At 43.7% G+C, this 26,834-nt stretch overlaps 1 protein-coding gene and 1 non-coding gene across 2 annotated transcripts in view; one reads left to right on the top strand and one right to left on the bottom strand.

The window, feature by feature from the left end:
• Positions 1-7,767: 7,767 nt before the first annotated feature.
• Positions 7,768-26,834, top strand: part of hgfa (hepatocyte growth factor a) — a 32,557-nt gene continuing 13,490 nt past the window's right edge. Inside the window, exons 1-9 of the mRNA XM_072673845.1 lie at positions 7,768-7,831; positions 12,480-12,624; positions 14,690-14,802; positions 15,292-15,406; positions 19,014-19,156; positions 19,745-19,865; positions 21,758-21,876; positions 24,547-24,712; positions 26,557-26,687. Of these exons, the coding sequence (XP_072529946.1) occupies positions 7,768-7,831; positions 12,480-12,624; positions 14,690-14,802; positions 15,292-15,406; positions 19,014-19,156; positions 19,745-19,865; positions 21,758-21,876; positions 24,547-24,712; positions 26,557-26,687 (1,117 nt within the window). The remainder of the gene's footprint in view (positions 7,832-12,479; positions 12,625-14,689; positions 14,803-15,291; positions 15,407-19,013; positions 19,157-19,744; positions 19,866-21,757; positions 21,877-24,546; positions 24,713-26,556; positions 26,688-26,834) is intronic.
• On the bottom strand, positions 12,912-13,069 carry LOC140550429 (U1 spliceosomal RNA). Its single transcript, XR_011979131.1, has one exon. It is a non-coding gene; the product is annotated as a U1 spliceosomal RNA (small nuclear RNA).

The following is a 26,834-nucleotide window of genomic DNA, read 5'->3' as shown; positions in this document are numbered from 1 at the left end:
CTTCTTCCTTCCATAATATTGTATAAGATCATATAGTATCATATTATACTGCTCATTGAATGATTCTTATCAATGTGGTGCTGTTCAGCTTCTACCTTGATATGGTGGCCCACACTACTCCAATGCTTTTGGGTTGTTTTGGAAATGCTGGGTAAGCATAGTCTACTTTACTTTACTTTACTTTAGTACTTTATGATCAGTGTCCACAGCAGTAGCAGAAGCCTTCAGATTGCAGCCACTCTGAATATGACACAACCCTAAACCATTTGATATAAACGGACCAGATATTCTAACACAAAAGCGGAAGTAACAAAGTCTTACAAGTGGGCGTGGCAAAGCAAGGAGGAGCCTGTGTTATTTCAACCTCATACTAGGAGGGATTTTCAATTCTCACGAAATACGCCAAGTTCTGGTAGGACGGACTTGGCCAGGTCAACTTGCTAGTACAGACTCCAGACCGGAGGTGGCTGTGAACTGCATACTAAAGGGACCTTACATCTCAGAAAACCAGAATACTGGAGCTTTATCTGGATAAATCAGCTACACACGCAAAGCCTTAACAACTAAGTTCTCTCCTTAAATCAACAGCAGTATCTTACAGTATTATTCAGTAGCATTATAACCTACAGCTGTGAGTTTTCTCCTCAGCCTGTAGCACATTGAGACTGGTGTGAAGTGCATTCTGAAATACTTGGCTGCATGCAAGTCACCTCCCAAAGCATCCTCAGCGACTGATGATGTATCACAAGAACATAAATACACAAGTACAGAGAAGAACGGCGATTAAGAAAGGCCTATTTCCTTTGGTTTGCTCTTGTTTGTTGGAGTGAACAGTTCTGCTTTTTTTCTTATGCTGTTTACAGTTAAGACAGACAACTGTGCCTCACCAAATGTATTATTAGTTCCTGAAAACTAAAATGTTTAAACGTGTATTGTCTATTAATTTTTTCTAAAATGTAGAAAAAAAAATGATTTCTATTATTGTATTAGGAGCAGCAGCAACTCACAAGGCCACACAAGCTCACAGAACGGGACCACCAGGTGCTGAAACACAAAGTGCAGGAAAATAGCCTGTCCACAGTTCCAAACTGCCTCTGGAAGCAACATCAGCACAAGAACTATTTGTCAGAAGGCTCATGGATTGGGTTTCCGTGGCCATGCAGCCGCGCACAAGCTTAATGCATCACGCAATGCCAGAAGTTGTAGAGTGTTGTAAAGCACATTTGGACGCTGAAGCAGTGGCAAAGTTTTGTGAAGTAATGAACTGTGCTTCACCATCAGGAGGTCTGACGGACAAATCTGAGTGGATCGGTCAGAGAATGCAGGAGAAGGCTGCTGTCCCAATCAACAAACTGTAAGGTTGGGTGGAGGTGGAATAATGGTGCTGTTTTTCATGGTGTAAACTCTTAAACTTTAGTTTCAGCACAATCTTAATGTTATGACATACACAGACACACACAACAAGCTTACAGTTTCCAGTTTGGGAAGGCTCTGTCCTTAAAGGAGTACCTTAACCTCATCCAACAGCTTAAGTTGGAACTGACCTCACTGATGCTCTTTTGACGGAATGGAGGTGAAGCTCTGCAGCAGTGTGTCAAAATCTACAGTAGAAGCTGTTTTAGCAGCAAAGAGGAGCACTAACTCCATATTATTGCCCCAGGGATTTAGAATGAGATGTTCAGCAAGAACGGATGTGATGTTTGCTTGTCTGTATACTTTTGGACATATAGTAAAAGATTGCAACATCATTGAATGCTGAATTTTTTTTTATCCGTATACCATCTGTATTACTGTAGTAAAGTGAATGGTAGGTTTTTCATTGTTAACAGGACACACACACACACACACACACACACCGTCCTGTATCTCCTAGCTGGGCACAGGGCCAAACCCACTCTAATGGATTAAGCTGCAGTTCCACTCTCGCTCCAGCTCCGCAACACAGCCTCACTCACACTCTGACTGACGTGACATACTGACAGCTGGAGTCCCGCGCTGCTGTCCAGCGCACACCTCGGACACACCCGTGTGAGTAAGTGGACGCCCCTTTTAATAAATGCATTCAGCTACTTTAAGCTGCACCCATTGCTAACACAGCTTGTCTAGTCCCTGTAGAGACGTATAGCCTATAGATATTGGCACCATGTCTGAACTGTGTTCTCTAGAATGACTGTGGGTGGGAGTTGGGGAGTCACTGAATGCAATCAAATCCTCACAGCAATGCTCCAAAATCAAGTAGAGAGCCTTCTCTAAACAGTAGAAACAGTTCATCCAACAAAGGCAGGGTTCACTCTTTTTAATACCTTATCTATCTGTGTGTGTACAGAGAGATCGAGGGGGGGGGGGGGCAGAGAGGAAGAGAGATAGAGGGGGGGGTGGAGAGTGAAAAACTGATCGAGCGAAAGAGATGGAGAGAGAAAAGCAGAGTGAAGGAGAGAGAGAAAGGGGGAGGAAAGTGGGAGAAACAGAGAGTGAAAAGAGAGAGAAAGAGCGAGTAAAGAGAGAGAGAGAGAGAGAGAGAGAGAGAGAGAGAGAGAGAGAGAGAGAGAGAGAAATGCATAGAAAGAGTGAGTAAAGGAGAGAGGCAAAGAGAGAGCGAGAAAAGGAGAGAGAGAAAATGAGAAAAAGAAAGAGTGAGTAAGAGAGAGAGAGAGAGAGAGAGAGAGAAATGCATAGAAAGAGTGAATAAAGGAGAGAGGCAAAGAGAGAGCGAGAAAAGGAGAGAGAGAAAATGAGAAAAAGAAAGAGTGAGTAAGAGAGAGAGAGAGAGAGAGAGAGAGAGAGAGAAATGCATAGAAAGAGTGAATAAAGGAGAGAGGCAAAGAGAGAGCGAGAAAAGGAGAGAGAGAAAATGAGAAAAAGAAAGAGTGAGTAAGAGAGAGAGAGAGAGAGAGAGAGAGAGAGAGAGAGAGAAATGCATAGAAAGAGTGAATAAAGGAGAGAGGCAAAGAGAGCGAGAAAATGAGAGAGAAAATAAAAAAGAAAGAGTGAGTAAAAGAGAGAGAGAGAGAGAGAGAGAGAGAGAGAGAGTAAAGCATAGAAAGAGTGAGTAAAGGAGAGAGGCAAAGAGAGAGAGAGAGAGAGAGAGAGAGAGAGAGAGAGAGAAAAGCATAGAAAGAGTGAGTACAGGAGAGAGGCAAAGAGAGAGTGAGAAAAGGAGAGAGAAAGAAAGTGAAGGACAGGCTAGGAAAGAGAAAGTAAAGAAAGACAGGGAGAGAGGAGGGAAGGGGAGGAAGTGAGGAAGACGGGAGGGAATGAGAGTAAGAGGCAGAGCGAGAAAGGGGAGAAAGAAAGAGGGGCGCAGAGAGGGGGACAGAACGAAAGACAGACGAGTTTAAGAGAAACAGAGAGGTCAGAAGTGTCTCGTATTAAAGTCACGCACGGCCTAAAAAGCCAGCCTCACTTATAACACACTCACAGCACCGTGTAGTGGTGTAGCAGTGTGTGTGGTTGCACAGGTGTGCCCGAGGTGTGTGCTGGACGGCTGCGTGTGTCAGTGTGTCACGTCAGTCAGAGTGTGAGCGAGGCTGTGTTGCGAGAGTGGAACTGCAGCTTAATCCATTAAAGTGGGTTTGGCCCTGTGCCCAGCTAGGAGATACAGGATAGTGTGTGTCCTGTGTCACTTCTACTACAGCGCTACAGACCGTATACGGAGACTAAGCTGTAAAAAGAGTCAGTGTAGAATTCAGCTTTAGCAAAAGGTCTGCTGGCAGACTCTAAACCTTGCAATCTCGCCTTTTCCCTGTTCCTCCCTGCTGCCACCTGTTTGGTCCAGTCTGGTTGCCCAGCCCAGAGGGTTGGCTCCACCCCTGCCTTCTCGTAGGGCAGGATGTGTGAGGGTTCAGATGTTGCAAGACCTGAGCTAAAGACTAACCTACAGATATTGCTTCTATCTAAAATTGTTTAAAGTTTTCCATAATAAAGGTTTTCCTTTCTTCATATTCTGTGCCTCTATCTCTCTCTCTCTCTCTCTCTCTCTCTTTTTCAAGAGGGCTCCAAGAGGCATGTGTTAATGGCCAACGTGTGGATTTCCTGTGAAATAATGATCGCGCCCTCTGCAGGGTTCATGTCTAAAAACTCACCAGGAACACTCGGTTAAAGCCAGCGAGCGGCCAGCGAGCGGCCATCGGGTCGGGATTGCTTCCAGCTGTGGGCCCCTGTGTGGGGCCACACAACACCGACTCAGAGAGAGAAAGAGAGACCTAGAGGCTAAAAAGGAGACTGCTGGTTCAGACGCGATGTCCTCCCAGCAGGGTGGCCTACATGAGTGACGCCTCAATATCAGACCCCCCTCTTTACTAACGGAGGTAAAGAAAAGACCTATCAGAGACCTAATGGCATTTCTCTGCAGCACCAGTGCGGTTATGAAGTGGTCAGCCTCTCACATTCCACCTCTCCTCTGTTGTGTCTGAATGCAGATGTGCTCTTACCGATTACCATCTAGCCACAAAGTGCCTGAGAGAAGAAGTGGTGGACAACGGCTTTAATGTCTCAGATGGTTTATTTTTATGACCAAGCACTTTGAAGAGCAGCTCCTTCACAAGTCCTCTATATCCTCTCCAGTGGCACAGCTTGTATATTTTGGCCCCGGCTAAATCCGGCGTAGTGTAGTCCCACGTCTCCTAGGGGGCTTCATGCGCTTGTGGCGCTTTTGTGGTGTGTTTCTATTCGGCCCAATCACTAAAGCCTCGAAAACATGTCCATGCATGGCTTTCCCACATATGCCGCGCAAGACGGCTCTCTGGAAGGGGTTTCCAGGCTCTACGGACCCCACTCAGATGCTCCTTTTTGTTTCAGCGACGTCGAAAATGTGTGCAATTCATCAGCGAAGAATGTGGCACAGTGGTTTTGCAGGGATGGAGAAAGCTAAACACCAGTTGTTCTGCCACGTATGCCTTTGAAAGTCGGTGGAACAGGCTTTTATGGAACATTCCTCGCACTCGTGTTTGATTAGTAAGCAGCACACACCTGAGTGTAGACACGGTACCACCTCCACGGGCCTTGCAGGAGTGTAACTTCTGCCTCGCTACAAAGAGTCCTGGCACACAGGACACACCTCAGCAGACCTACCCTTTGCTGTCCTACTGCCTGTTTCATGGAGAGCATCTGTTAGCTGTGTGTGCGTGCCAGCATGTTGTGTATCGCTGAGTGAATGTCAGCGCATGTGGTGTGTGTGTGTGTAAATGTGCCTGGGTGCTGTTTTGTATTTAAGCATGTGCGTTGTGTGTGCATGCATATGTGTCTCTGCATGTATGTGAGTGCATAGAGATGTGTGTGCATGCGTGAGTGTGTTGTTGGGGATGCAGTTTGTGACCAGTAGGAAACTCACAGTAGGGCCAGTAGGGAGCTCAGAGCTCTGCTGTGTTTTAAACTCTACTCCACTTCAGACGTGAGCTCAGATTCACCAAAAATTGTACTCACCTGTGCACTTGATTTAATGGGTGATGATAGCATGTGTCAACACTAAAAAAGCGTGGTTTAGTTCAATCTGGATAAGACCATCTCTTTTTGATGGACCAAAAATTTTTTTTGGTTCAGACCAAACTAAAACATCAGAAGGTCTGGATCCAACACGGTAGCTGTGAAATCATTCTCAGTAAATACACTGGCAGAGCTGACTAGCTTGTGGAGCTACACGAGATCAGACAGCTCGCCAGCGGTTCATTCCAGTAACCTGACGTAAACACTGCCTCACTGAGCTCCAAAATTAAACCATTTTTATATACATGCACTATATTGCCATGAGTATTCACTCACCCATCCAAATCATTGAATTCGGGTGTGCTGATCAATTCCATGGCCACAGGTGTATAAAACCAAGCACCTAGGCATGCAGACTGCTTCTACAAACATTTGTGAAAGAATGGGTCGCTGTCAGGAGCTCAGTGAATTCCAGCGTGGTACCGTGATAGGATGTCACCTGTGCAACAAGTCCAGTCATGATATTTCCTCACTATTAAATAATCCACAGTCAGCTGTCAGAGGTTTTATAACAAAGTGGAAGCGCAAAGTGGAGCGACAGCAACTTAAAATGAGGCCTAGTAAAATGACAGAGCGGTGTCAGCGAATGGTCGCCAACTTTTTGCACAGTCAATCACTACAGACCTCCAGATTAGCTCAGGAACAGTGCATAGAAAGCTTCATGGAATGGGTTTCCATGGCCGTGCAGCTGCATCCAAGCCAAGTGCAATGCAAAGCATCGGATGCAGTGGTGTAAAGCACAGCGCCACTTGACTCTAGAGCAGTGGAGACGTTTTCTTTGGAGTGATGAATCGCACTTCTCCATCAGGAAATCCGATAGACGAGTCTGGGTTTGGCAGTTGCCAGGAGAATGGTACTTGTCTGATTGCATTGTGCCAAGTGCAAAGTTTGGTGGAGGGGGGATTATGGTGTGGGGTTGTTTTTCAGGAGTTGGGTTCAACTTTGTGGAAAGCCTTCCCAGAAGAGTTGAAGCTGTTATAGCTGCAAAGGGTGGCACACAACCATATTAAACCCTATGGATTAAGAATGGGCTCTCAAGTTCATACGTGTGCAAAGGCTGTGTAACCTTGGTGAAGCAGGACAACACTTGCGAGAACTGTGTAATGCTGTGTAATCCACATGCTTTCAGTGATGGTTCTATAGTTCTCAGCTTGTCAACAACGGCGTGTCCTGTGGTAGTGGCACTAAGTCCAAATTACACTTCCAGACTGTAGGGGGAGCCCAGGAGGAGAAAATACCATTTCTGGCATAATGCTATTTTGGAGGCGGTTTAGCCACGCCCACTTCAAATCCAAATACAGATATTCTTAGCACTACACATTCAAGGATGTTGAGGTCTGAACTCTGGCTTGATCATAGCTTCTTGATCAGTTCCTTTCAGAGCCACAGTGCTGAGTCGTCTTCTGGACAGAAGCACATGTTTTCAGATCTGAAGTGAGAGTGAAGCTTGTGCTGCTTATCTGTGAGGGTGGGGGACAATTTTGGTGGTCCACTAGGTCGCTGGGTGGGGGCAGAATTGTTGGGGGTCCTGTTATCTCTGTATCGTTTAAATAGTTTGGAACTCCCATTTTGGAAAGTTCTCTAGAGAAACTTCGGAAAGGCCGTTTACTTTTGCACAATACAGCACATGACTGTAATGGTGTGTGTGTGTGTGTGTGTGTGTGTTTGTGTGTGTGTGTGTGTGTGTGTGTGTGTGTAAGAGAGAGAGCTCTTTCTGCATCTCTAATGCACTCCACACATTATATACATACATGTTGTGCAACCACCATTTAATAGTTATCACCCAGTCACACACACACCCACACACACACACACAGACAATATGTGTAATTTGTCTACCAATTGAGCATGTAATCAGTAAGAGCCCCCTGGCCCCCATACATACACACACACATACACATACATCAGGTGCTGAGATACTGAGTAGCAAGTAGATGTGGGACAGAGGGTGTGTGAGTGTGCCACAGTTGTGTGTGGTTGGGGGGGGCGGTAGGGGTAAAACCATCATTGGGGTTTAACCAAGGACACCTATTTTTCACCAAAAGGTGTGTGTGTGTGTGTGTGTGTGAGAGAGAGAGAGAGAGAGAGAGAGAGATTCACAGGGAAAGTCTCTCTCCACAGTCCGTCTGTGTTCAGACCCCCCCCCCCCCCCCTGAGGGGACGGACTGTGGAGAGAGGCTTTCCCTGTTAATCACACACGCGCGCGCGCACGCAGTGTAGTGAGTGCTCGGACCTTATAAGCAGGTAGAAACGGCGAGGAACGCGCAGCGCGCTCCACTAAGGAGAATGAGACCAGGAATAATGTGGATTTTCCAAACCGTGTTGTGCGTCCTTCTCTCCGCCAGCGTGGGTGAGTGCCTGCAGCAGGAGATCATCTCCAGATCATCTCCAGTTCAGGATTTATTAACACATAAAACGAGCGCGTAAACTTCGTCTCCAAAGCGCAAAATTCCACACACAAGTTTAAAACGTGGGCTGGTGTCTGCGCGCCTGTGCCGTGGGTAGTTGTTGATGGATGGATTGATGGATGTATGGTCGTTTAACGTTAATGCTAATGGGAATTATGTGGAATTATTATTATTATTATTATATGCTGAAGTGAAGGATTTGTGTTTGCTGTAGAGAACAGTCATTTTGGGGTCACATCTGATTGCTGGTTGTATGGTTTATTCTGCTCAATTGGGAATCGGAGTGGAATTGTAATTTTTGGGAATTCTTTTTGGAATGTGATTGGGATGGAGTGGATGTGAAATGGACAAGGGAATAAATTTGGAATGTGGCTGGAATGGAATGGAAAGTATATGGATCTAGAGTGGACTGGAAATGGTATTGGAATGGGACGTATGGGAATAGGATTGGAATTGGAATTTTTGGGAATTCTTTTTGGAATGTGATTGGGATGGAGTGGATGTGAAATGGACAAAGGAATAAATTTGGAATGTGGCTGGAATGGAATGGAAAGTATATGGATCTAGAGTGGACTGGAAATTGTATTGGAATGGGACGTATGGGACTAGGATTGCTATTGGAATTTTTGGGAATTCTTTTTGGAATGTGATTGGGATGGCGTGGATGTGAAATGGACAAGGGAATAAATTTGGAATGTGGCTGGAATGGAATGTAATGGGATGTATATGGATCTAGAGTGGACTGAAAATGGTATTGGAATGGAACGTATGGGAATAGGAATGGAATTGGATATGACTGAAAAGTGATAGAACTGGAATTAATTTTCATAAAATTGGAGTCATATTTGCTATGGGAGGGGTTTTGGATGAATTAGGGAATGTGTTCTGAACCCATGTGATGGGATTGGAATGGAATGGAAAATCACTCTGGGCTGAAAATGGGATTGGAATTGAATGGTATGTGGATGGAATTGATGTGGGCTGGTAACAGGACTGGAATTCCGTTAGAAAGGAACGCTCAGCTTTATTTACATGATCCGTCAGAATTGTTCTTAGTGTCAGGAATTTTATTGACTGTTTCCGCTGTGATGCAGAAAATTCCTTAGTGATCTGGTGGAAAACTGTAAACCTGCTGCAGGCTACATAACCAAACATGGATGCTTAGAGTATATGTTAAGGAGACTGCAGCTTTCCTAATGTCCTCATTGACATGAACGTATATTTGTCCTGGAGTTACATAAATACGTACATAAATCCAGCTGCTCTCTCTCTCTCTCACTCACTTTTTCGTGGCTTCTCACAGGTCATTGTCTGTGTTTCTTTGCATTGTGGAGTACTGTACAATCCTAGCATGGAGAGGCCTCATCCTCAGTACATGCTTTCACAACAGCTTAATTAAATAAATTTGTCTTGTAGACCAACAGCAGTTTGCTTGACTCTCCCATGCATCCACTTAAGCGCTCAGTATGTGGACACTGAGATCCTGCAAGGAGCAGTGTGATTCCTGGAAAACTTGTTTCCAGTGCAGCATCTGTATGTCAGTGTGCTGCGCATGCGTAGATACGTCACGCGTGGACTCACTGACGCCAGTATCTGCCCACCCACACTTCAAGAGTCCCCAGAGGGCCATCTCAGATCCTAACTCACCTGAACCAGACCATCAAGAGCACTAAATGCCGGGGTGCTGTTGCACTGGGTCTGGGACAGAACAAAAACGTGGACTGTCTGGAGGCCTCCAAGGACTGGGTTAGGGAACTCTCCTGTATGCAGGCGTCGGCGGCAGGCTGTGCAACATCTGCATGCAGTCCCTTCTTCCATATTTCACCATCACAAATGTTCACTGGACCAGATGTGCAGTGTAAACATATGCCAGACCCAAAAGTACCTCGGACCTGCTCTCTTTTTTTTTTTCCGTGTTTTTTTCCAGAAGGAAGGAAAGATGCTTGCTGGCAGATCAGCTCCATGTTAGGGCCCGGATGAGTCAGACTGGAACTATTAATGTAAATGTCGAGCTGATGTCTTTCCTCATTACAGCCATAAACATTATCTTCAGTAAACCCCTCCCCCCCACCTCCTCCTCCCGTCTCATCTCAGAGAGAACAAAATCTAATAAGCAGGGCCAGAGATAAAGATGTGTACGAGCGGCACGGGAGAGGAATTTAAAGAGGAGTCTAATTGGAGTGCTGAAGGAAAAGATCAGTGTTAGAATAGCGGCGTGATCCAAACCAGATGTTCTCTGAGGCGGGCCAAGCATTAATAATGCGCTCTCATCAAACCAATATAGCCACGGGAGTCGCAGCCCGACAACACCACTTCAGAGAGACGTTCAGAGAGAGCTTATTCACATCTGTCAGACTGCAGTCCTGAAGGGCCACAGCACTGTGGAGCGTGGCGCACCTGATTCAGCTCACTGGCTAATTAACGAGACCTTCATGACTTCAATTTGTGTTAGACAAAGGAAAACAGCAAACACTACTCTTTGCAGGCCTGTGTGCCTCCAGGCCAGGGGATTGGATTGCATTGTCTAATTATGAAAACCATGTGTAGACTACAGCTCACTGTAAATAAACCTAACGACGTGCCGGATCCCCTCCTCCATGGCATGATAATGAAGGTACTGAAGTCAGATAGAGTCGCAAACCCCAGATGATGAGCGGGGTGCTAATTTATGGGGTGGTCTTCTATAGCCACAGGATCGTTTATCTGTATTAAGTGTTAAGTGTGGGTTACTATAGAGGAGCCATGCGGTTGTTTTACAGCGGACACCATGTGAGCCTGTAAGATGAGCTTATTGTAACTTTCCAACAAGCCTGCAGGTAAATTCAGTAGGGACATGCCTTGGTGTGGGGCAGTGGTTCCCGACCAGACTGCTTAAATTGTGTTAGATGCCAGAAAAGTAACTCCATAGATGTTAAAATGACCAGTTTTATTTATTTGCTTTGTTGCATTAATTCTTTACCCAGTTTTCTTTGTCTCAAAAGAGTAGTTTGTGTGCATTGCGATTACCCAAAGAGTTCCCTGCATAGTGGACTATACAGTCTATTCAGACATTTTAAGGGTTTCAAACCACAAGCAGGGACTGAGGCAGTGAGCAGTGAACAACAGCTTAGCACCTTGCAGGAAGGTTTACCAGTCAGTCTTTGCGTGTCTCTTGAAGAATGGGTGTTGCTTTGTGGTGATGTTGCAGGACATACTGAAAGATTTATCAATTACAGCCAGGGGTTACAGCCATTTCTCATGCTTATAACTTATAATAATGCATTATTACAACCAGGAATGAACAGTTTGCAGTTCACTTCCCTCGAAATTGCTCAATTGTTTCTCAATGCACTTGTTGCATTTTCTGTAATGAAATTGATTTAAAAACACCGGCAACTGACAAATTTATTTGTTAATTGAATCAGAAACTATCTTGTCTGCCACAAATCTTTTCCCCAATTTTGTCACAGGTAATTCCCATCCTCAGCCAGGACTTTCCCTTTCTTATTAATATGTTCAGTGTTAGCTTAATCCTAGGCCTAAAAGTACATTACTTTACAAATTTAACTTTACTCTGATTAAAAAAATCAATAATTAGCACTCACCGATCTTAACTGCAGTTTGTGGGAGCTCACACACCCTGCTCAGAAAATATCTGTGCATCCAACAATAAAGGAAGCCTCATGCATCTTTTTTATACAGGAAAATGGAAAGATAGACGAGAAACTCTACAAGATCATCTGGTTCGCTTTGGCCAACGTGAACAAGCACGCCTGTAGCTCCTGTGGCGGCAGATTTAAATTCACTAAATGAATCTGAAGGGTTAATCAACTGCAGGGATGTGTGTGTAAGGTTTATAAGGAGATTGCATAGGGACAATTGAGCTGAAGATTTCATCAGCCAATCATTGTCAATAGTCAGCTCTCTACCCTTCTAGCGTGGTCAGTCTTGTGATGTTCATGGCGTCGTGTCACTGGTTCAGATTTGAGTGCCAAGAGAAAAGTGCCCATGTCCAGGACATTGTTTCCAGTGCTAATGACTCTCTTCAAGTTCACATTCCTATCCCTTGGCGACCCCTGCACAGTTTTCCTGTTTTCCTGGATCTCACAGCTACCTGATCAAGCAAACCAGCTCATTATCTAGTCCTAAAGTGCGTGTATTGGAAAAGGAAAAATGCTAGAATGTGCAGGACAGGGGTACTCCACTGGTGTGCAGCCGTATGAGAGCAACACAGGGCTAATTCGAGCACATTGTTTTTGTGGCAGATGCTAATGACTTGTCTGCGAGTGAGATCACTCATGTTCCTGCATGTGAGATAAATCATGGTTCACACATAGTTGTAAGCTGACATTGCCAGTGTCTTTGAAGCCGAGCACTGATGTGAGGAGTCTGTGTGTGTGTGTGTGTGTGTGTGTGTGGGGGGGGGGGGGGTATGAGTGTGTGTCAGGGTTTCAGGAGTCTTCAGGGAGGGAGAATTAACCTGATATGTATAATCGACCAGGAAGGACACCGTCAAGGGTGTAAGGCAATCTTTTTTATGAAGAGTGTGTATGTGTGTGTGTGTGTGTGTGTGTGTGTGTGTTTATGCGTAACCTCTTGCGACTTTCTCAGGGTGTAGGAGGCAGACGCTGCAGCGGTACCAGAAGAGTGAGGACAGCAGACTGGTGTGTTCAGACTGCAGCCAGTCGGCTCGAGGCCGGAGGCTACCATTGGAGGACTGTGCTCAGAAATGCAGCAAGAGCAAGAAATCCTGCAGGTAACACCCTTGCTAAGTTTGTAAATCTCTGCCCTTACATATTCAAAGACACCCATATTCACCATTTGTGTCGGACACAGATGGAATTTGGCCTCCTTTAACCCCTCTGCGCAGCGAACACACACACATACACACACCAGTGAGTAAACAGTGAGCACACGTCCTTGGGCAGCCATTGCTGCTGCGGCGCCCAGGGAGCGAAGTGGGTTAAGGGCCCTACTCAAGGGCCCAACAGTGGCAGCTTGCCGAGGTCCGGGTTTTGAACCCACAACCCTGTCATCAAAAGCCTGGTGCTCTAACCACTGAGCCACCACTGCTATTATGGAGTTGAGATTCCCACATTTGGGAAATTTGCGATGGTCAGCATAACCGGAGTGCAATGGCTGAGCCTCACCCTGAGTGAACCATCTTCTTGATCATGGTATCTCTCCTGCCAGGTAAATATCCTCTGCCCTGCAATGACTTGATTCCAATCAGAATAATTAGGAAACTTAACAAACTCAACATTTACCACAATTTAAATGTGGTAATTGAAATATCCCAAATTAGACAGACAGTAAAAAAGAACCGCTCATCTGTTCATATGTAACTGATGTTTAGCAGCTGTTTTAGATGTGTTTGAGAGATCTATGCCTTCTCTTTTGGTGGATAACCACAAAGAAATACTTAGCATGCCAACAAGACAATGCGACATCAAGTAATGCAGTATGTTGATGAGTGAAGACGTTCAGGTGACGTCATGAACAACACAATCACCAGATTTTAACAGCCTTGAGAACTTGTGGGACTGTGTTGGGAATTATGTGGAGAAGGAAATCCCAACCACTATAGGAGGTGTGTGAACAGCGATGAAGAACATGAGGTTCATTTAGATCAGTTTTAGGATGCATTCAGTCAATTACACTCTTTAATGTCAATATTTATGAGTGGTCTTTTGAACAGTAGGCCCAAAATGAATATTAGTATGATTTCTAATCAGTTTTAACATTTCAAAGCCTCTGCAGTTGGACTGTCACCTCCAGATCGCTGCATCAAATCAGAGAGAGTACATATCCTGTGGCAAGAATGTGGTGATGCTGTATCACAACACAGGGAGTATGATTCAATATATTGTGATATATCGCAACACTGTAATTTTAGGAAAGCTATCATATCAAAAACACACCATCTGACATCAGCAGCCGGAGCCTGAGAGAGCACAGTTGGCCTACATAACCTCATCGTGATGATGGCTGGCTCAGGCGTCTGCTAGCCAAGTGCATTGGTTGCCCGGAGATACTGCATCGGCAGTTTGAAAAGAGGTGGTGGCTGCTTGCGCGTGTAGCCCCAATTTAATATAAGGTTGTAGTGTGAGAAGGTTGTAGTTATGAGAGTACCTCAAGAACTGAGACATTGGGCTGAGGGGAGTGGCCATTTTACTTATTACATCACACGCAGGGTGGGAACAGGGTAGTTCTGAAGGCATTGGGAAACTGGCTAGAAAAATCCTTTCCCATAACTGCTGACTGGTGCGATACATGTCTTTTTAGACTTGAAGTCATGAACCTCTGATTTTACCACAAGAATGTTGTGGGTGAACTCAGGCCAGTATGTCTTCTGATACAATGTGAACGCGGTACACCAAGTTTGCGTTGGTCCGTCCCAGTGGATATGTAGAAGGCCTGTTCAGTGGCAAAACGAGGCTCCTAAAGATGCCAGTGCAAGAAAAAGTATGACAGTAAAAGTTAAGGAGTTGAAGAGGACTGAAAACACACCATAGGTATCTGGTTGGCCCTCCATGCTTGACTTAATAAGCAAAACGGACACCACGGAGGATGGGGAAGGTAGCGGGATGCACAAACAGATTGAATGATAAACAGAACGTTCAGGCATGGTCCCTTTCTCAAACGCAGAATCAGGAAGCTCCAGAAATCTCTTCCTGACCCTAGTTGACCCCTAGCTGAACGCTTACTAAATTCACCCCCCCGCCCCCTAATTACCTTCTACTGCCAGGCTACTGCTTTAGGATTTCCTCACCTAGCTTTCATCTCCAATGCTTTCTTTCTCTGTCTCTCTCTCTTTGCAGGGCGTTCAACTATGACCACATTAACGGGACATGCCACTTGCTTTCGTTCGACCGCTTCACGGAAGGAGTGCAGAAGGAGCGGCGGGCCAACCATGACCTTTACGAGAAGAAAGGTAAATATTGTTGTCTTGGACGTGCTCTTGTGTGCTTGACTTTTTCGCTGTTTCTTCGAGAGCCTGCAGATGCCACAGCGAAAGCGGTGGCTGTTTGTTTTTGGCGCCGAGACCGCAAAGTGTTAAGGTCCCGGACAGCTGTGTGTGCTCTGTGCAAACTCGTCCGTCTATGTAAACAAACTGCAGGTCTCTTCCACCAATTTAAAGAGCTTTGGAAGCTTAAAGTAAACATGGAAGAAACCCCAAGGCAAACAACCATGGTTATTAACTAAGTGGCTGCTGTTTATGCTTCCATCAAGATTTTACTTCTTTTTTTTTTTTTTTTTCTTTTTTTAAGGACAGGAAGCGTTCACCTGTGGATTCACTTTTTTTAAAATGCAAAAAAGCCACTTGTGGGAAATCTGGTGTAGACGTCAGAGAGGCCTGTGATTAGTAAACAACATCTTCAGCCTTGGATTATTAACATGTTTGTGTGCTGTTCCTATACAGACTATGTGCGCGAGTGCATTGTTGGTTCAGGTGTGAACTACAAGGGACGAAGATCGGTTACAAGGAGTGGAGTTTCATGCCAGGCCTGGAATGCATCAGTACCCCATGAACACAAGTAAAACTCTCTCTCTCTCTCTCTCTCTTTCTCTCTGTAAGCTCAGAGCTTTCTCATACTGCTGTTATTTTCCAATCCCTCAAAAAAAGACTCATTTGCACATTTTCACAGGAACATACTGTGTCCCTCTGACTCATCCTCATCCTAATGACTTAGCCTAATGGCTTAATCACTCAGAATCAGCTGGTGGAACTCTGTAATAAGCCTACTGACTCTAGTGTAGCATAGACGTAAGCATAGAGCAGAAACTCTACTCAACTAGTAAGTATAGAGGTAACCCACTCGTTCAGTTGTTTGAGTCAGTGCTGAAATCAGCTATGTGACCGTCATTGAACCTATGCTTTATTTCATTTTCGACCAAAATACAATGACGGCCGCATATTTTGAAATCATGCAAGGGGCTGCTGTTAAATGTATACATTACTATGGTTGGAAATGAAGTTTGGAGTGAACCACACAACCAAAAGTCACTGCATAAAAGTCTGCTATGCCACTGCCAGTCCTCAAACTCTCAAGGTCTTGACTACAGACTGCTGCTCTACTCTGGAACATCTGAAATCATTAAAGTTTCTGTGGTTTAGTCCACAGAACAATATGTGTCTTAGGTTCTGTTATATAACCTTTTTGTCTAATTATCTATTGTTCAGTGGACTTTAAATTGTTCGGCAGTCATGTGACTTACTTTTCAGACTTTTATTTGTATTAAATTTGAATACTGTAAGTTATTAGACTCCAGGTGTCCTACAGTAGCATAACTTGCCCCATATCCAAGAAATCAATATTTGAGCCCATGCACTGTCATAAGCAGGGGTGCTGCCAAGGAGTTATGGCCCCATGAAAAGATATTGCAGAAGGTCCCACCACTCCGCTCTCAAAAAATGCTCTAATGTATTTTGAGGCTCATGTCAATAGTATGGGAGGTGCAAACGTTGACCTGTCTTTATGCAGATACTCATCCTGCACCCTGGAGAGAGGTATAGGGAGTCACTAACATACAACAAAGACACCAGTCAGGATAAGGCATGAAAATCTCTGCAACAACCAAATATGAATGGAATGCGTACAGAATTATTTCAAAGTGTAACAGGATGCAGATGTTGTACAAGCCTATTTACCACCCTGTTATCTTGTCTCTGAAAGAAACTGATGATATTCCTATGCTGATATTCCTTTTATGGGCTTGAAGAACAAAACTATGAGCTCTGCTTTTATTGGTTGGAGAGGTGATAAAGTTGCTTGGTTAGGGTTAACTTCTAGCCTGGCATGGATACTGGCTCGCTTTTCTCCAGCATTTGCCTCATAGTGTGTGTAGCAAGTTTGAGCTCCACTTGACACTGGAACAGGAATAGCCTCGATCATGAGGCCTGGTTCACATAGCAACAAGTATTCCCATTACTAGCAGAGTCTAATAGTGATATAAGTGCTCTCCAGTGTTACAAGTTTCAACAACATCACATTCTCCTAAAAGGGCAGTTGCGTTTTACCGCTTCCCCAGACCTGAGAAGCGCTAGCACGGCTCTCGCTGTTCTGTATGTGTATCTGTATGGACATTTTGGAGATCTAAATACAATGGGTTACATAATCGTTTTGGAATTGGCATCTGTTTCACCTCCCTGCTTTGATTTTCTTAAATTGTATTATTAAAAGTCAGAATCCCACCTTAGTGCTCCAGGGCTGTCTCCCAATTAACATTTTGGCTCTGAAAGTGGGCCTGGTGTATGTTAGGGCTACAGTGGTGCGTGTGAGCTGAGTCAAAAAGCAGGAGCTAGGTGGGTTAATGTGGTCGGCCACCGCTAAGTTATCGTTAGCCAGCAGTTAGTGCTGTAAGCTACACTGCTTTTGAGCTGTATTAAGAGTTTTCAGGGGGGGAAGGATTTATGGACTGAAGTCATGTTCTGTCTGCACTCCAGCTGGGCTCACGAAGCCGCAGACACAAGAAAACACAAGCCTCAAACACACATGCTAGCATGGTCCACCCCCCTCCCTAAGGACTGCCTCCGCTCCTCTCGCTCCTCGCTGCACTGGACCAGACTGTTAGTTATTCATGGGACATCAGCACTTTCTGCCGGTTTCTGACTGCGTTAATATCTCTTTCTTTCTGAGTGACTCACTCCTTTGTGATAAGATCACACAGACTCCTCAAATATTACAGCATTCACTTAAAAGGCAGTCTCATTTAATGTACTGACCTGACCCCAGCCTCGGCCCCAATTCAGCAAAGCTAAGCCAAACCAAACCAGTAAACTGTGCTAAACGGATACAGCTCAAGACGAAGAAGAGTGACTGCATTAGACGTAACGTGGCAACACCCCAGGCCTTCCATAAGGCTGTTTCTCATACCGTAGCAATACGCATGCAGGTCAGATTTCTCTGGAAACTATTCCTTAAGAAACAAAAGATGCCAGATAAGGTCACTTTTAATGAATGTATACTAGCAATGGTGTAGAGCTGAAGGCCTCTTTGACCTCTTAGTGTTGAAACAAATGCACTGCTGTGCTGTGTGAACGGAACGATAGAGATTTGGAGCGTCTGCTCGGGCACCAGAGGGACTGGGCCTTTGGCAGATGCAGCGGAGTCACTGGCTAACATCTGTTAGCACAGAATCATTAGCACCGGAGCACTCTGGCTTCATGGAGATGCAGCTGCTGGCTCCATGTGCAGCTTTTAACAGATACACTCCAGTACAGCACTTTTTATTACACTGGCAATGAGGATCCACTGGCACTTCTCTGCACTGTCTCACATGGGTAGAGCTTGTGCTTCGAGTGTCTTATAATGCAATGGAGTAGGAACTGGAAAAAGAAGCCAGTTTGGCTTAGAGCGCAAAGAAAAGGCCCACTTAGATTGATTACCCATCGACCCTGAAATCATAAGTCCTGCATATGGAAAGCTTAGCTCAGAAGAGTAACATCACTGCTGTTGAATGAACTCTTTTAGGGCTTAATATAAAGAGCTAAGATCATTTACTACTATTAACCCTGCAGAGCAGACCTGATTAGTTTCTTAAATCCATTTGAGTGTTGAGATTTCCCATAACAACTGCCTGTGACTGTAGTCATGTTTGCTGGCATAGACACATTGTATGCCAAAATACCAACGCACACATGAATGCACTGACTATGGGATGACTCTTTCAGTGATATTCAGAGACAGTACATATGGTACCTTAATGTCTGTTCAACTGGTTGCATTAGCACCATTGCCAATACATGTACTTGACTGCATTCATGTGCCTTGGAGGAAGCACATTCTAGCCTTTACCCTTCAGGCACTGTTAGCACTGTGTGGTCTGGAGAGTTGGCTAGTGGGTGGAACTTGGAAATGACTCAATTGGTAGCTTTTTGACATTCCAGCTTAATTGATACAACTGTACTTACCCAACATAGATACAGATGAGGTTGATAAGCAGTTTTTCAAGGCATAGATGGTCAAAAAGGGGGTTCAGCTTCGAATGTCAGAGCTCAGAACTTTAGAACTTTGATGCAGTAAGGTAGGATCCACTATACTCTACCAAGATACACTTTCAAGGATCCACTTTGTATATCATTGTATTGCTATTTTGGTGGCACTGTTATTCACTCATATGTTTTCTCTCTTTCTTTATCAGTTTCAAGCCTGCCAAGCACAAGAAGTTTGATCTGCGTGAGAATTTCTGCCGTAACCCAGATAAAGATGTGAGTGGACCCTGGTGCTTCACCAACTCCTCAGAGACTCGGTATCAGGAGTGTGGACTGCCCCAATGCTCAGAAGGTAGAGGAGCGTACTTTTAATGTTGTGTTAACGATGTGGAACTAAGGTTTAGTGGGTAGTGCCGAATGTGTTTGTTTGGTGAGATGTACAGCATGCTGGTGAGCTTTATGAAGGGAAGTGGGACCCAACACTTTCTCTGTGACCTGTGACATCTGACCGGTCACATTAACCAATCAAAAGCCTAGAGTAGGTTATAGTTAGTCCCAAGGACTTCACTTTATAGGGACCACCTACCAATCAGGCTCAAATTTATAGACAGAAGTCCATCTCACATCTTGCACAATACCCCATTCATCATGGGTCATCACTGACCACATATTATTTGTATCATGGACCATTCCTAGCACAGCAGTTTCACTTTGACACCATGTGGGTCACTGGTATGAAGACAGCAGTGATGCTGAACTTCTAACATCCATCAGTATCACTTCTCTCTGTGGTCAGAAACTGACCACTCATAAATATTTTGAGGGTGGGCCACTCATTGGGATACTGAGGTATTTCTTTGGTGTATTATGTGAGCGTGCGTCTTGTAGCATGTCCATTTGAATGCGGTTGCATGTTGTTGTGTGTGTATTGTGTGTGCAGTGCAGTGTATGCGGTGTAATGGGGAAGCATACAGAGGTCCAATGGACCACACTGAGAGTGGGAAAGAGTGCCAGAGATGGGACTCACAAAGACCTCACAAACACAAATACCAGCCTCACAGGTATCACTTACACACACACACACACACACACACACACACAAAGAGGTACAACGACCAATTAGCACCCATAGTAAAATGAAAGGGGAGGTCACTGCTGTTTGGCATTTTTGCCTCATTGCATTCATAGGAATTCTCCCTTTCAAAGTGCTACATATTCAAGAGGAGATTATTATAATAAAGCACCTGCTGGATCTACTGAGATCAGAAGAAAATAATATTAATTGGTATTTTATAATATTTTATAAAATATTATCAGACAAATCAGCTCCATGTCACAATAACGATAAACTGACTTCTGGGTGGATTACACTGTAAGCGCTACATTGATACAATAGGAACAATCTTTTATTTAATATTATTTAAGAATGATTATTATTTACATATGATATTGTAAAAATGATATTACGTGCTCCTCATGTTGCTGCCATTAATATCGGATGATCCTGGGGCTTTCTATTTCCTTATCTGGGTTCAGCACCACAGCTCTGGGTTCGGCTTAGCATTCCGTATTGGAGTTCATTTGGCTGGTGTAACCATTTCACCAGTGTTGTGGGGAAAGTATATGCCCCCTTCCCAATTTCTTCTATTATTTGTCACATTTAAATGTTTCATACAACAAGATGAAGACAACTTTTATTCAAAACCTGTCACCCATGGGAAAACGTATAGGCTTCTTTAAGCATACTAACTGTGGTCGTGCAACCCTTGGCAGTAAGAACCGCAGCCAGGTGGAGGAATTTTGGCCCACTTGCCTTCCAGATTTGTATTATTTCAGCTACACTGGAGCCTAAATCACTGCCTGTTTAAGGTCTTAGCTCATCTCAATGGGATTGAAGTCAGGACTTTGACTTGGCCACTCCGAAACCTTAACTTTGGTTTTTTGAGCCATTCAGAGGAGGTCTGTGCCTGTGTGCTTCACCACCACCATGTTTGAATGTTGCTATGATGGAATGTGGTGTTAGCTTTTTGCCAGACATTATGGGATGCATGTCTTTCCCCCTTTTACTCATCAGTCCACTTTGTTATTATTATTAGCCCAAAAGTCTCGGGTTGTTTCTGACAAATTCTTTCCGGTCAGCAGGGCTCTGCCCAGTGTCTTACTTAATGTGGAATTGTGTACATTGACCTTAACTGAAATGTTCATCTGGGTTATTTTGTGACCTCCTGGATGACTTGTCGAAGCGGTATTGGTGAAATTGTGGTAGGCCGGCCACTACTGGAAAGGTTCAGTACTGTTCCAGGTTTTCTCCACTTGTGGATGATGTGCTATCACTGTGGTTGCTGGAATACCAGATCCTTAGCAATGTGTTTCTTGTCTGCTTTATATTTCCAGGCAGGTTTCATCTCAGTGATGTTTAGGTTCAACAGACCTGACAGTAATCATGCCTGGGTTGGCTAGTGAAATTGAATCCAATTGTCACTGGAAGGGGCAATTACTTTTTCACATGGGCAATAAAGGTTTTGAGTAAATTTAAGAATTGAATTTTATCTTCTAGTAAAATGTGACAAAAAAGAAGGCATTTCCTGGCCAGTTTCTTTTACACAGCACTGAATATGTAAAACACTGCATGGGTACACAGCATTTACTGGGCATTTTACAACTCAGATGGATTACATCTGTATTCCTGAAGCTATTAACCATACGTACCACAAACCTGTAAAGTTTACAAACATTATAAATGGATCTATTGAGTACATTTTAAATTCAGCTCAGACCACCAGCCAGACATAAACATATTTATGAAAATAGAAACTCAAAATAGTCATTTTATCACTTATTACTATATTTTTATACTATAGGTATTTATGATCAAAATAAACAGAGTGTCCATAGACCTCCTTTAGTAAATCTTCCTTTTCATTTCTGTTTGTTTGGTTTTTTTCATTCGCAGGCACTCAGGCAAAGGACTGGATGATAACTACTGTCGTAATCCCAACAATGACGTGCGTCCATGGTGCTACACCATGGACAAGAACACACGCTGGGAATACTGCAACATTAGTCTGTGTGGTTAGTTTCCTTTCACTTTCTCACACATACACATGAAACCAAGCTCTCAGAGGAGCCCTGACCCATCATTTCACGCTGTGCATTTTTGTCGTACATCCATCATAGGCTGTGTTGGCATGTTATGATGTATTGTGAGATGATTTAATTGGGTTCGAGACTTGAATTGTGTTGCAGTGCTTTATGCTGTAGCCTCAGATGTGCTTTTGTTTATGTGCACCATGACTGGTATGATTGACTGTAGCATTAAATGGGAGGTTTTTTTGGGGGCTACATTGCATGTGCGTGTGGGTATACCCCATGGAGCCTGTGGCTAAATGAAGCTGAGCTTTGAGGCGTTGTGGGCTGGGTGATGGACTGTGTGGACGGGGCACTATGAACGGTGCAGAAGCTATTTGTTTTCTCCCTGAGTGCTGTGTATGGATGGTTGCACACAGCTTTTTGACTGGCAAGGCAACACTGTAAAATATCTGCTTACTACTATACAGTGTCTGCAGAGTCACTGAAGGCTGTTCAGTGTTGGAGCCACATTTCTCCTTACACCTAATATAGCTGATTAAGGCAGTTAGTTAAGCTTGTTGACCAGCTTAGATCAAGGCCAGCATGAAAAATGTTTGACCAGCATGATCAAACCATCTTGACCAAAGAAGTCAAGCAGTATGACCACCTCGGTCAAGTTAGTTATGGAGAGAAACCAGCTAGTCTGTCAAACCCAAATGGAAACATTCCCCCCAGTGGTTAAGACTTAAGTTGGTCAACCAGGTTAACCAGCACAGGATCGTATCACCTAGATGACCAAGAGCTGGTATTGGCCTGGATTTGTCAGCAGAAATGTGCTGTTTTACTAAAATTAGCATGCTACAAACCGTAAGCCTAATCAGCATACATACACACACACACACACATTTACTTAAAATAATCTCAAAGAGAGATTATGCTTCTGTCGTTACTGACACTGGGTCTACAAAAATGAACATGCCCAAGCCACATAAAAATGCAAGTGAAAACACACCCAAGTTGATCGGACCACTTCAGAGGGTGATCTGAGATGCTTTTGAGCCACATTGTCACATTCGTCAACCAAACCCTCCCAGTACAACCCAAACACCAGTAATAATGACTGTGCAATGAGTAAATTTGCATATTCCACCCCACAAAGCAATCAGATTCAGTCTGACCAACCGGAGGCGCACTTCTAAAATCTTAAACTAGTCACATAAAGTGATCAGGTGTAAACAGTGTCTGATGTTATTGTTTTTGTGATGCACGTCTGTGCATTTTAATATACAGCATATTATTGTGTCAGAAAGCACATGAGCTCATCTAACAAATCCACACAGTTTTGTGCACAACGCTTATTAATGGCTAATCGGTGATGAGTGTCTATTAAATGTTGTAGCTCCAGTACAAGGCTATAGAAGCAGACGTAATCACTTGAAAAGACACTAATTTTAGCCCCAGATCCTCCGCAGTCACTCAAACAGAGCATCGGACACCTATTGTGCAGTAAGCTAGTCACAACTATTTGGAAATCAAGGTTCTGTTTTCTAGCTAAATTCTAGTCAGCAACAGTGAACAGCTGCCTCCACAGGACATTGTGATGGGCTGTGATTGGTCTTTTTGCATGTTGGCCAAATGCCCTCTTCCTGTAAAGCTAGACTCTCAGTTGCCTGTAGTGGTCTGCTTGAATGAGGAACACCAAGGTGTGGTACCCATAGACATAGATGCATTTTACTGCATTGCACGATGCTGCATGGCCAGCTAATTCAACAAGATATGCTAATGGGCTGCTTACACACTCTGGGACATGTCATTTTTTAACTTTTTGGATTGACAATCAAGGAATGACTGAGAGCGGAGTGAAATGGAGATGTAAAAAAGAAAAATGTGAGGGCTTAAATGAGAGTGAAAGCTGTAATTAGTGAATGGAGATTATTTCTTCCATAACTCTGGTGTCATGCGGATTTGAAGGATCGTGGAGGCTTTTAATTCGAGCTGCGATGTCTCGGGTTTATTTACAGCGACGGAATTGGAGCAGCAAGGCGAGAGCTTTATGAACTTAATTGAAGAGTGAAAACAATATGTGCGTTGAAGACATGTCGCACATCAGTTAAAAGGAAGACCTACCATAATTTATGCTAACAACCCTTTCTCCCCTTCCACAAGTGTTTCACATTAGACGGGGGATGAGACAAAACATAAACGAGAAGCCAAGCCCAGTGTGTGTGTGTGTGTGTGTGCGTGCGTGTGTGTGACGTATGATTTACAGTGGAATTCCAGCTGAATGTTTCAAAGGTTTGGATCTGAACCTTGTGTGTCTGCCTATGTCAGTGTGTGTGTGTGAATATATATATGGTGTGTGTATGTGCACACAGTCATGTATAATGTTTAGTTTGGCACATCTCAGCATCCATCAGAGTGCATTGCTGTGTTTTGGTGGCTGCGTACAGGTGCAGCGGCATGCTATAAATCACACTGTCCGTTTACTACGTGGATTAAAGCTTAGAGCCCTGCAGCTGAGTGGGCCTGTCTAGATTAATGGTGGAGCAACGTGGGAGCGAATGTGGTCTGGCAAATATGTTCCTTCTGTATCTATATCTATTTGTCTTCCAGTACGGGAAGATATGCATGCTCTGGTGAATCAATCTGACCTCCCCACTTCTTTTCCTGCAGATTCAGACCACAAGGCCGACGAGGATGTGACCACCGCATGTTTTCGGGGTCAGGGGGAGCGCTATCGGGGAGCGGTAAATGTGACCCCCAGTGGAGTATCCTGTCAGCGCTGGGATTCGCAGTTTCCACACAATCATTCCTACACCCCGCACAACTACAAGTGCAAGTGAGCCACCATTTACCATCCTTCCTACACCTACACTTACATACACACACACACACAGTGCTGTCTGGTATACCAGCAGCATGTACCAGACTGCACAAGACTGTTAAATTCCTTGACCCTCTTATGTTCTCTGGGCATTAAATACTATGAAACCTGCTTTTTAGAAGTCTATTGAAATAAGAGGGGAAATTACAGAGAGTTGAAAGCTGAAAATATCAGATTTGAGTAGACAGTGTAGACAGTGGCATATCCAGACCGCATTTCTTTTTTTTTTTTTTTGGGGGGGGGGGGGGGGGGGTGACTTTTGTGATAAAATAAGCATTTAATAGCAAGGAAAAAATACCAAAAAAATTATATTCAATTATATACTTCTATAGTCCTGTTCAAGCTCCTAAACCCTTCACCCTTGAGCCTTCAACCCAATGCTATTGATGCTATGTTGTAGTTATTAGTTATAATATTTATTTAGCCAAATACATAAGCAAACTTTGATAGTTAGTGAGTAGCATCAAAGGGTGTAGTCTGTTTGCTGATTTATTATTAACATTTACATTTACATTTACATTTACGGCATTTACCTGACGCTCTTCTCCAGAGCGACTTACAAGGTTCCTCGTATTACAGAGGAGGGCCAATGTAGTGTTAGGAGTCGGGCCCAAGGACTCTTATTGGTGTAGCTCACTGGCAGGTAGTGGTGTTATCTGTTGCGCCACACCAACCACATATTTTACTAATTGCTAGTAAAATATAACCACTTTCTCACTAACCAAATAACTGCGGACACACTGGTTTTGAGAAAGAGGCTTTTATAATTATTTTAAAAATGGTTATAGTGCAGATAGTAAAGATTTGCTTTACATTGCCATGTCATGTTTTCAACTTTTTAAACAAGCAACTTTTTTCCTGTTTTTTTTTTATACAAACAAGCAACTTTTAACTTTTTAAACAAGCAACATTTGAAGATTTTTCCTGTTTTTGTTTTTCATACAAACAAACAACTTTTTACTTTTAAGCTTTTTGCTCCTTTTTTTATTTGAACATGCAACATTTCAGCCTTTTAAACATGTGACATAAGTTTTTCCTGCTTTTTTGACATTTAGACAAGCAGAAAAATGCATTGAATGTTGCTTTTACCTAAAAAAATCATTTTAGATAATGCAGATGTTTTAATGCAATAAGTTAACTACCCTATTTTTAAAACAGACCCAACTTAGTCAATGGAGAACTCAATCAAATAAAATGTGATTCATTATATAACTACACAGCAAAGTGCCAGTGTCAAATCAGATCAGCGCCATTAGTGTTAAATTACCACTGTGTGTGGATAAACTGTAAAACACACAATGTTAAATTAACGCTAGAAGTGCTAATTTGACACTGGCCAATTTGCTGTGCATGTAATGAATTGGGTCGTCATGTGGTTTCTTTGAAATAATAGCTTTACAGCAAAACATTAACAATGACTCTTCACTTCCAGCTCTTAACGGCCCTTACATACCTACAACACAAACGGCAACAAACATTTGATGCTGAATTGATGTGAACCGCCTGTGTGGGTTTCTTGGGAAGCCTTTTGACTGCCCCCCCCCCTTCACATTCACACTGATTTATTGTGTTTGCCTGTTGAACTGCCAGCTTGAGAATGTTTGTTGGTGTTTGTTTGATCAGTATGGAAGGGCTTGAAATAGTCTTTGAGACCAAAAGGGTGAGCTTTGTGTGGCAGGCCGGCTTCGAGTTCATGTAACTAATGAGAATTTCTTTCTTTGTGTTTCGTGTGATTTCTTTATGAAATGCCACTATAGTGGATTGTGATCTTTGTGTGTGTGTGTGTGTGTACATTTCAGAGATCTGAAAGAAAACTACTGTAGAAACCCTGATGGCTCTGAAATCCCGTGGTGCTTCACCACAGATCCGAAAGTGCGTAAAGCCCTCTGTACCAGCATCCCCAGGTGTTCAGAGACCCAGGAAAAGCCAGGTGAGACCACACACACATGAGCATGAGCACACGTGGTTTGAAAAAAGACATATCTGCCCAGTTTGGTATAAATTCTTTCTATTGCAAAAGTATCACAGCTTAACTTTTCAAAAGACACTTTTCACACCAGAGGGTTCCAGGTCAAAC

Source organism: Salminus brasiliensis, chromosome 2, assembly GCF_030463535.1.
Source record: "Salminus brasiliensis chromosome 2, fSalBra1.hap2, whole genome shotgun sequence".
In the NCBI taxonomy this organism is placed as follows: Eukaryota; Metazoa; Chordata; class Actinopteri; order Characiformes; family Bryconidae; genus Salminus; species Salminus brasiliensis.
The sequence above is the reverse complement of the archived record's forward strand: the minus strand, read 5'-3'. Positions and strand labels throughout refer to the sequence as shown.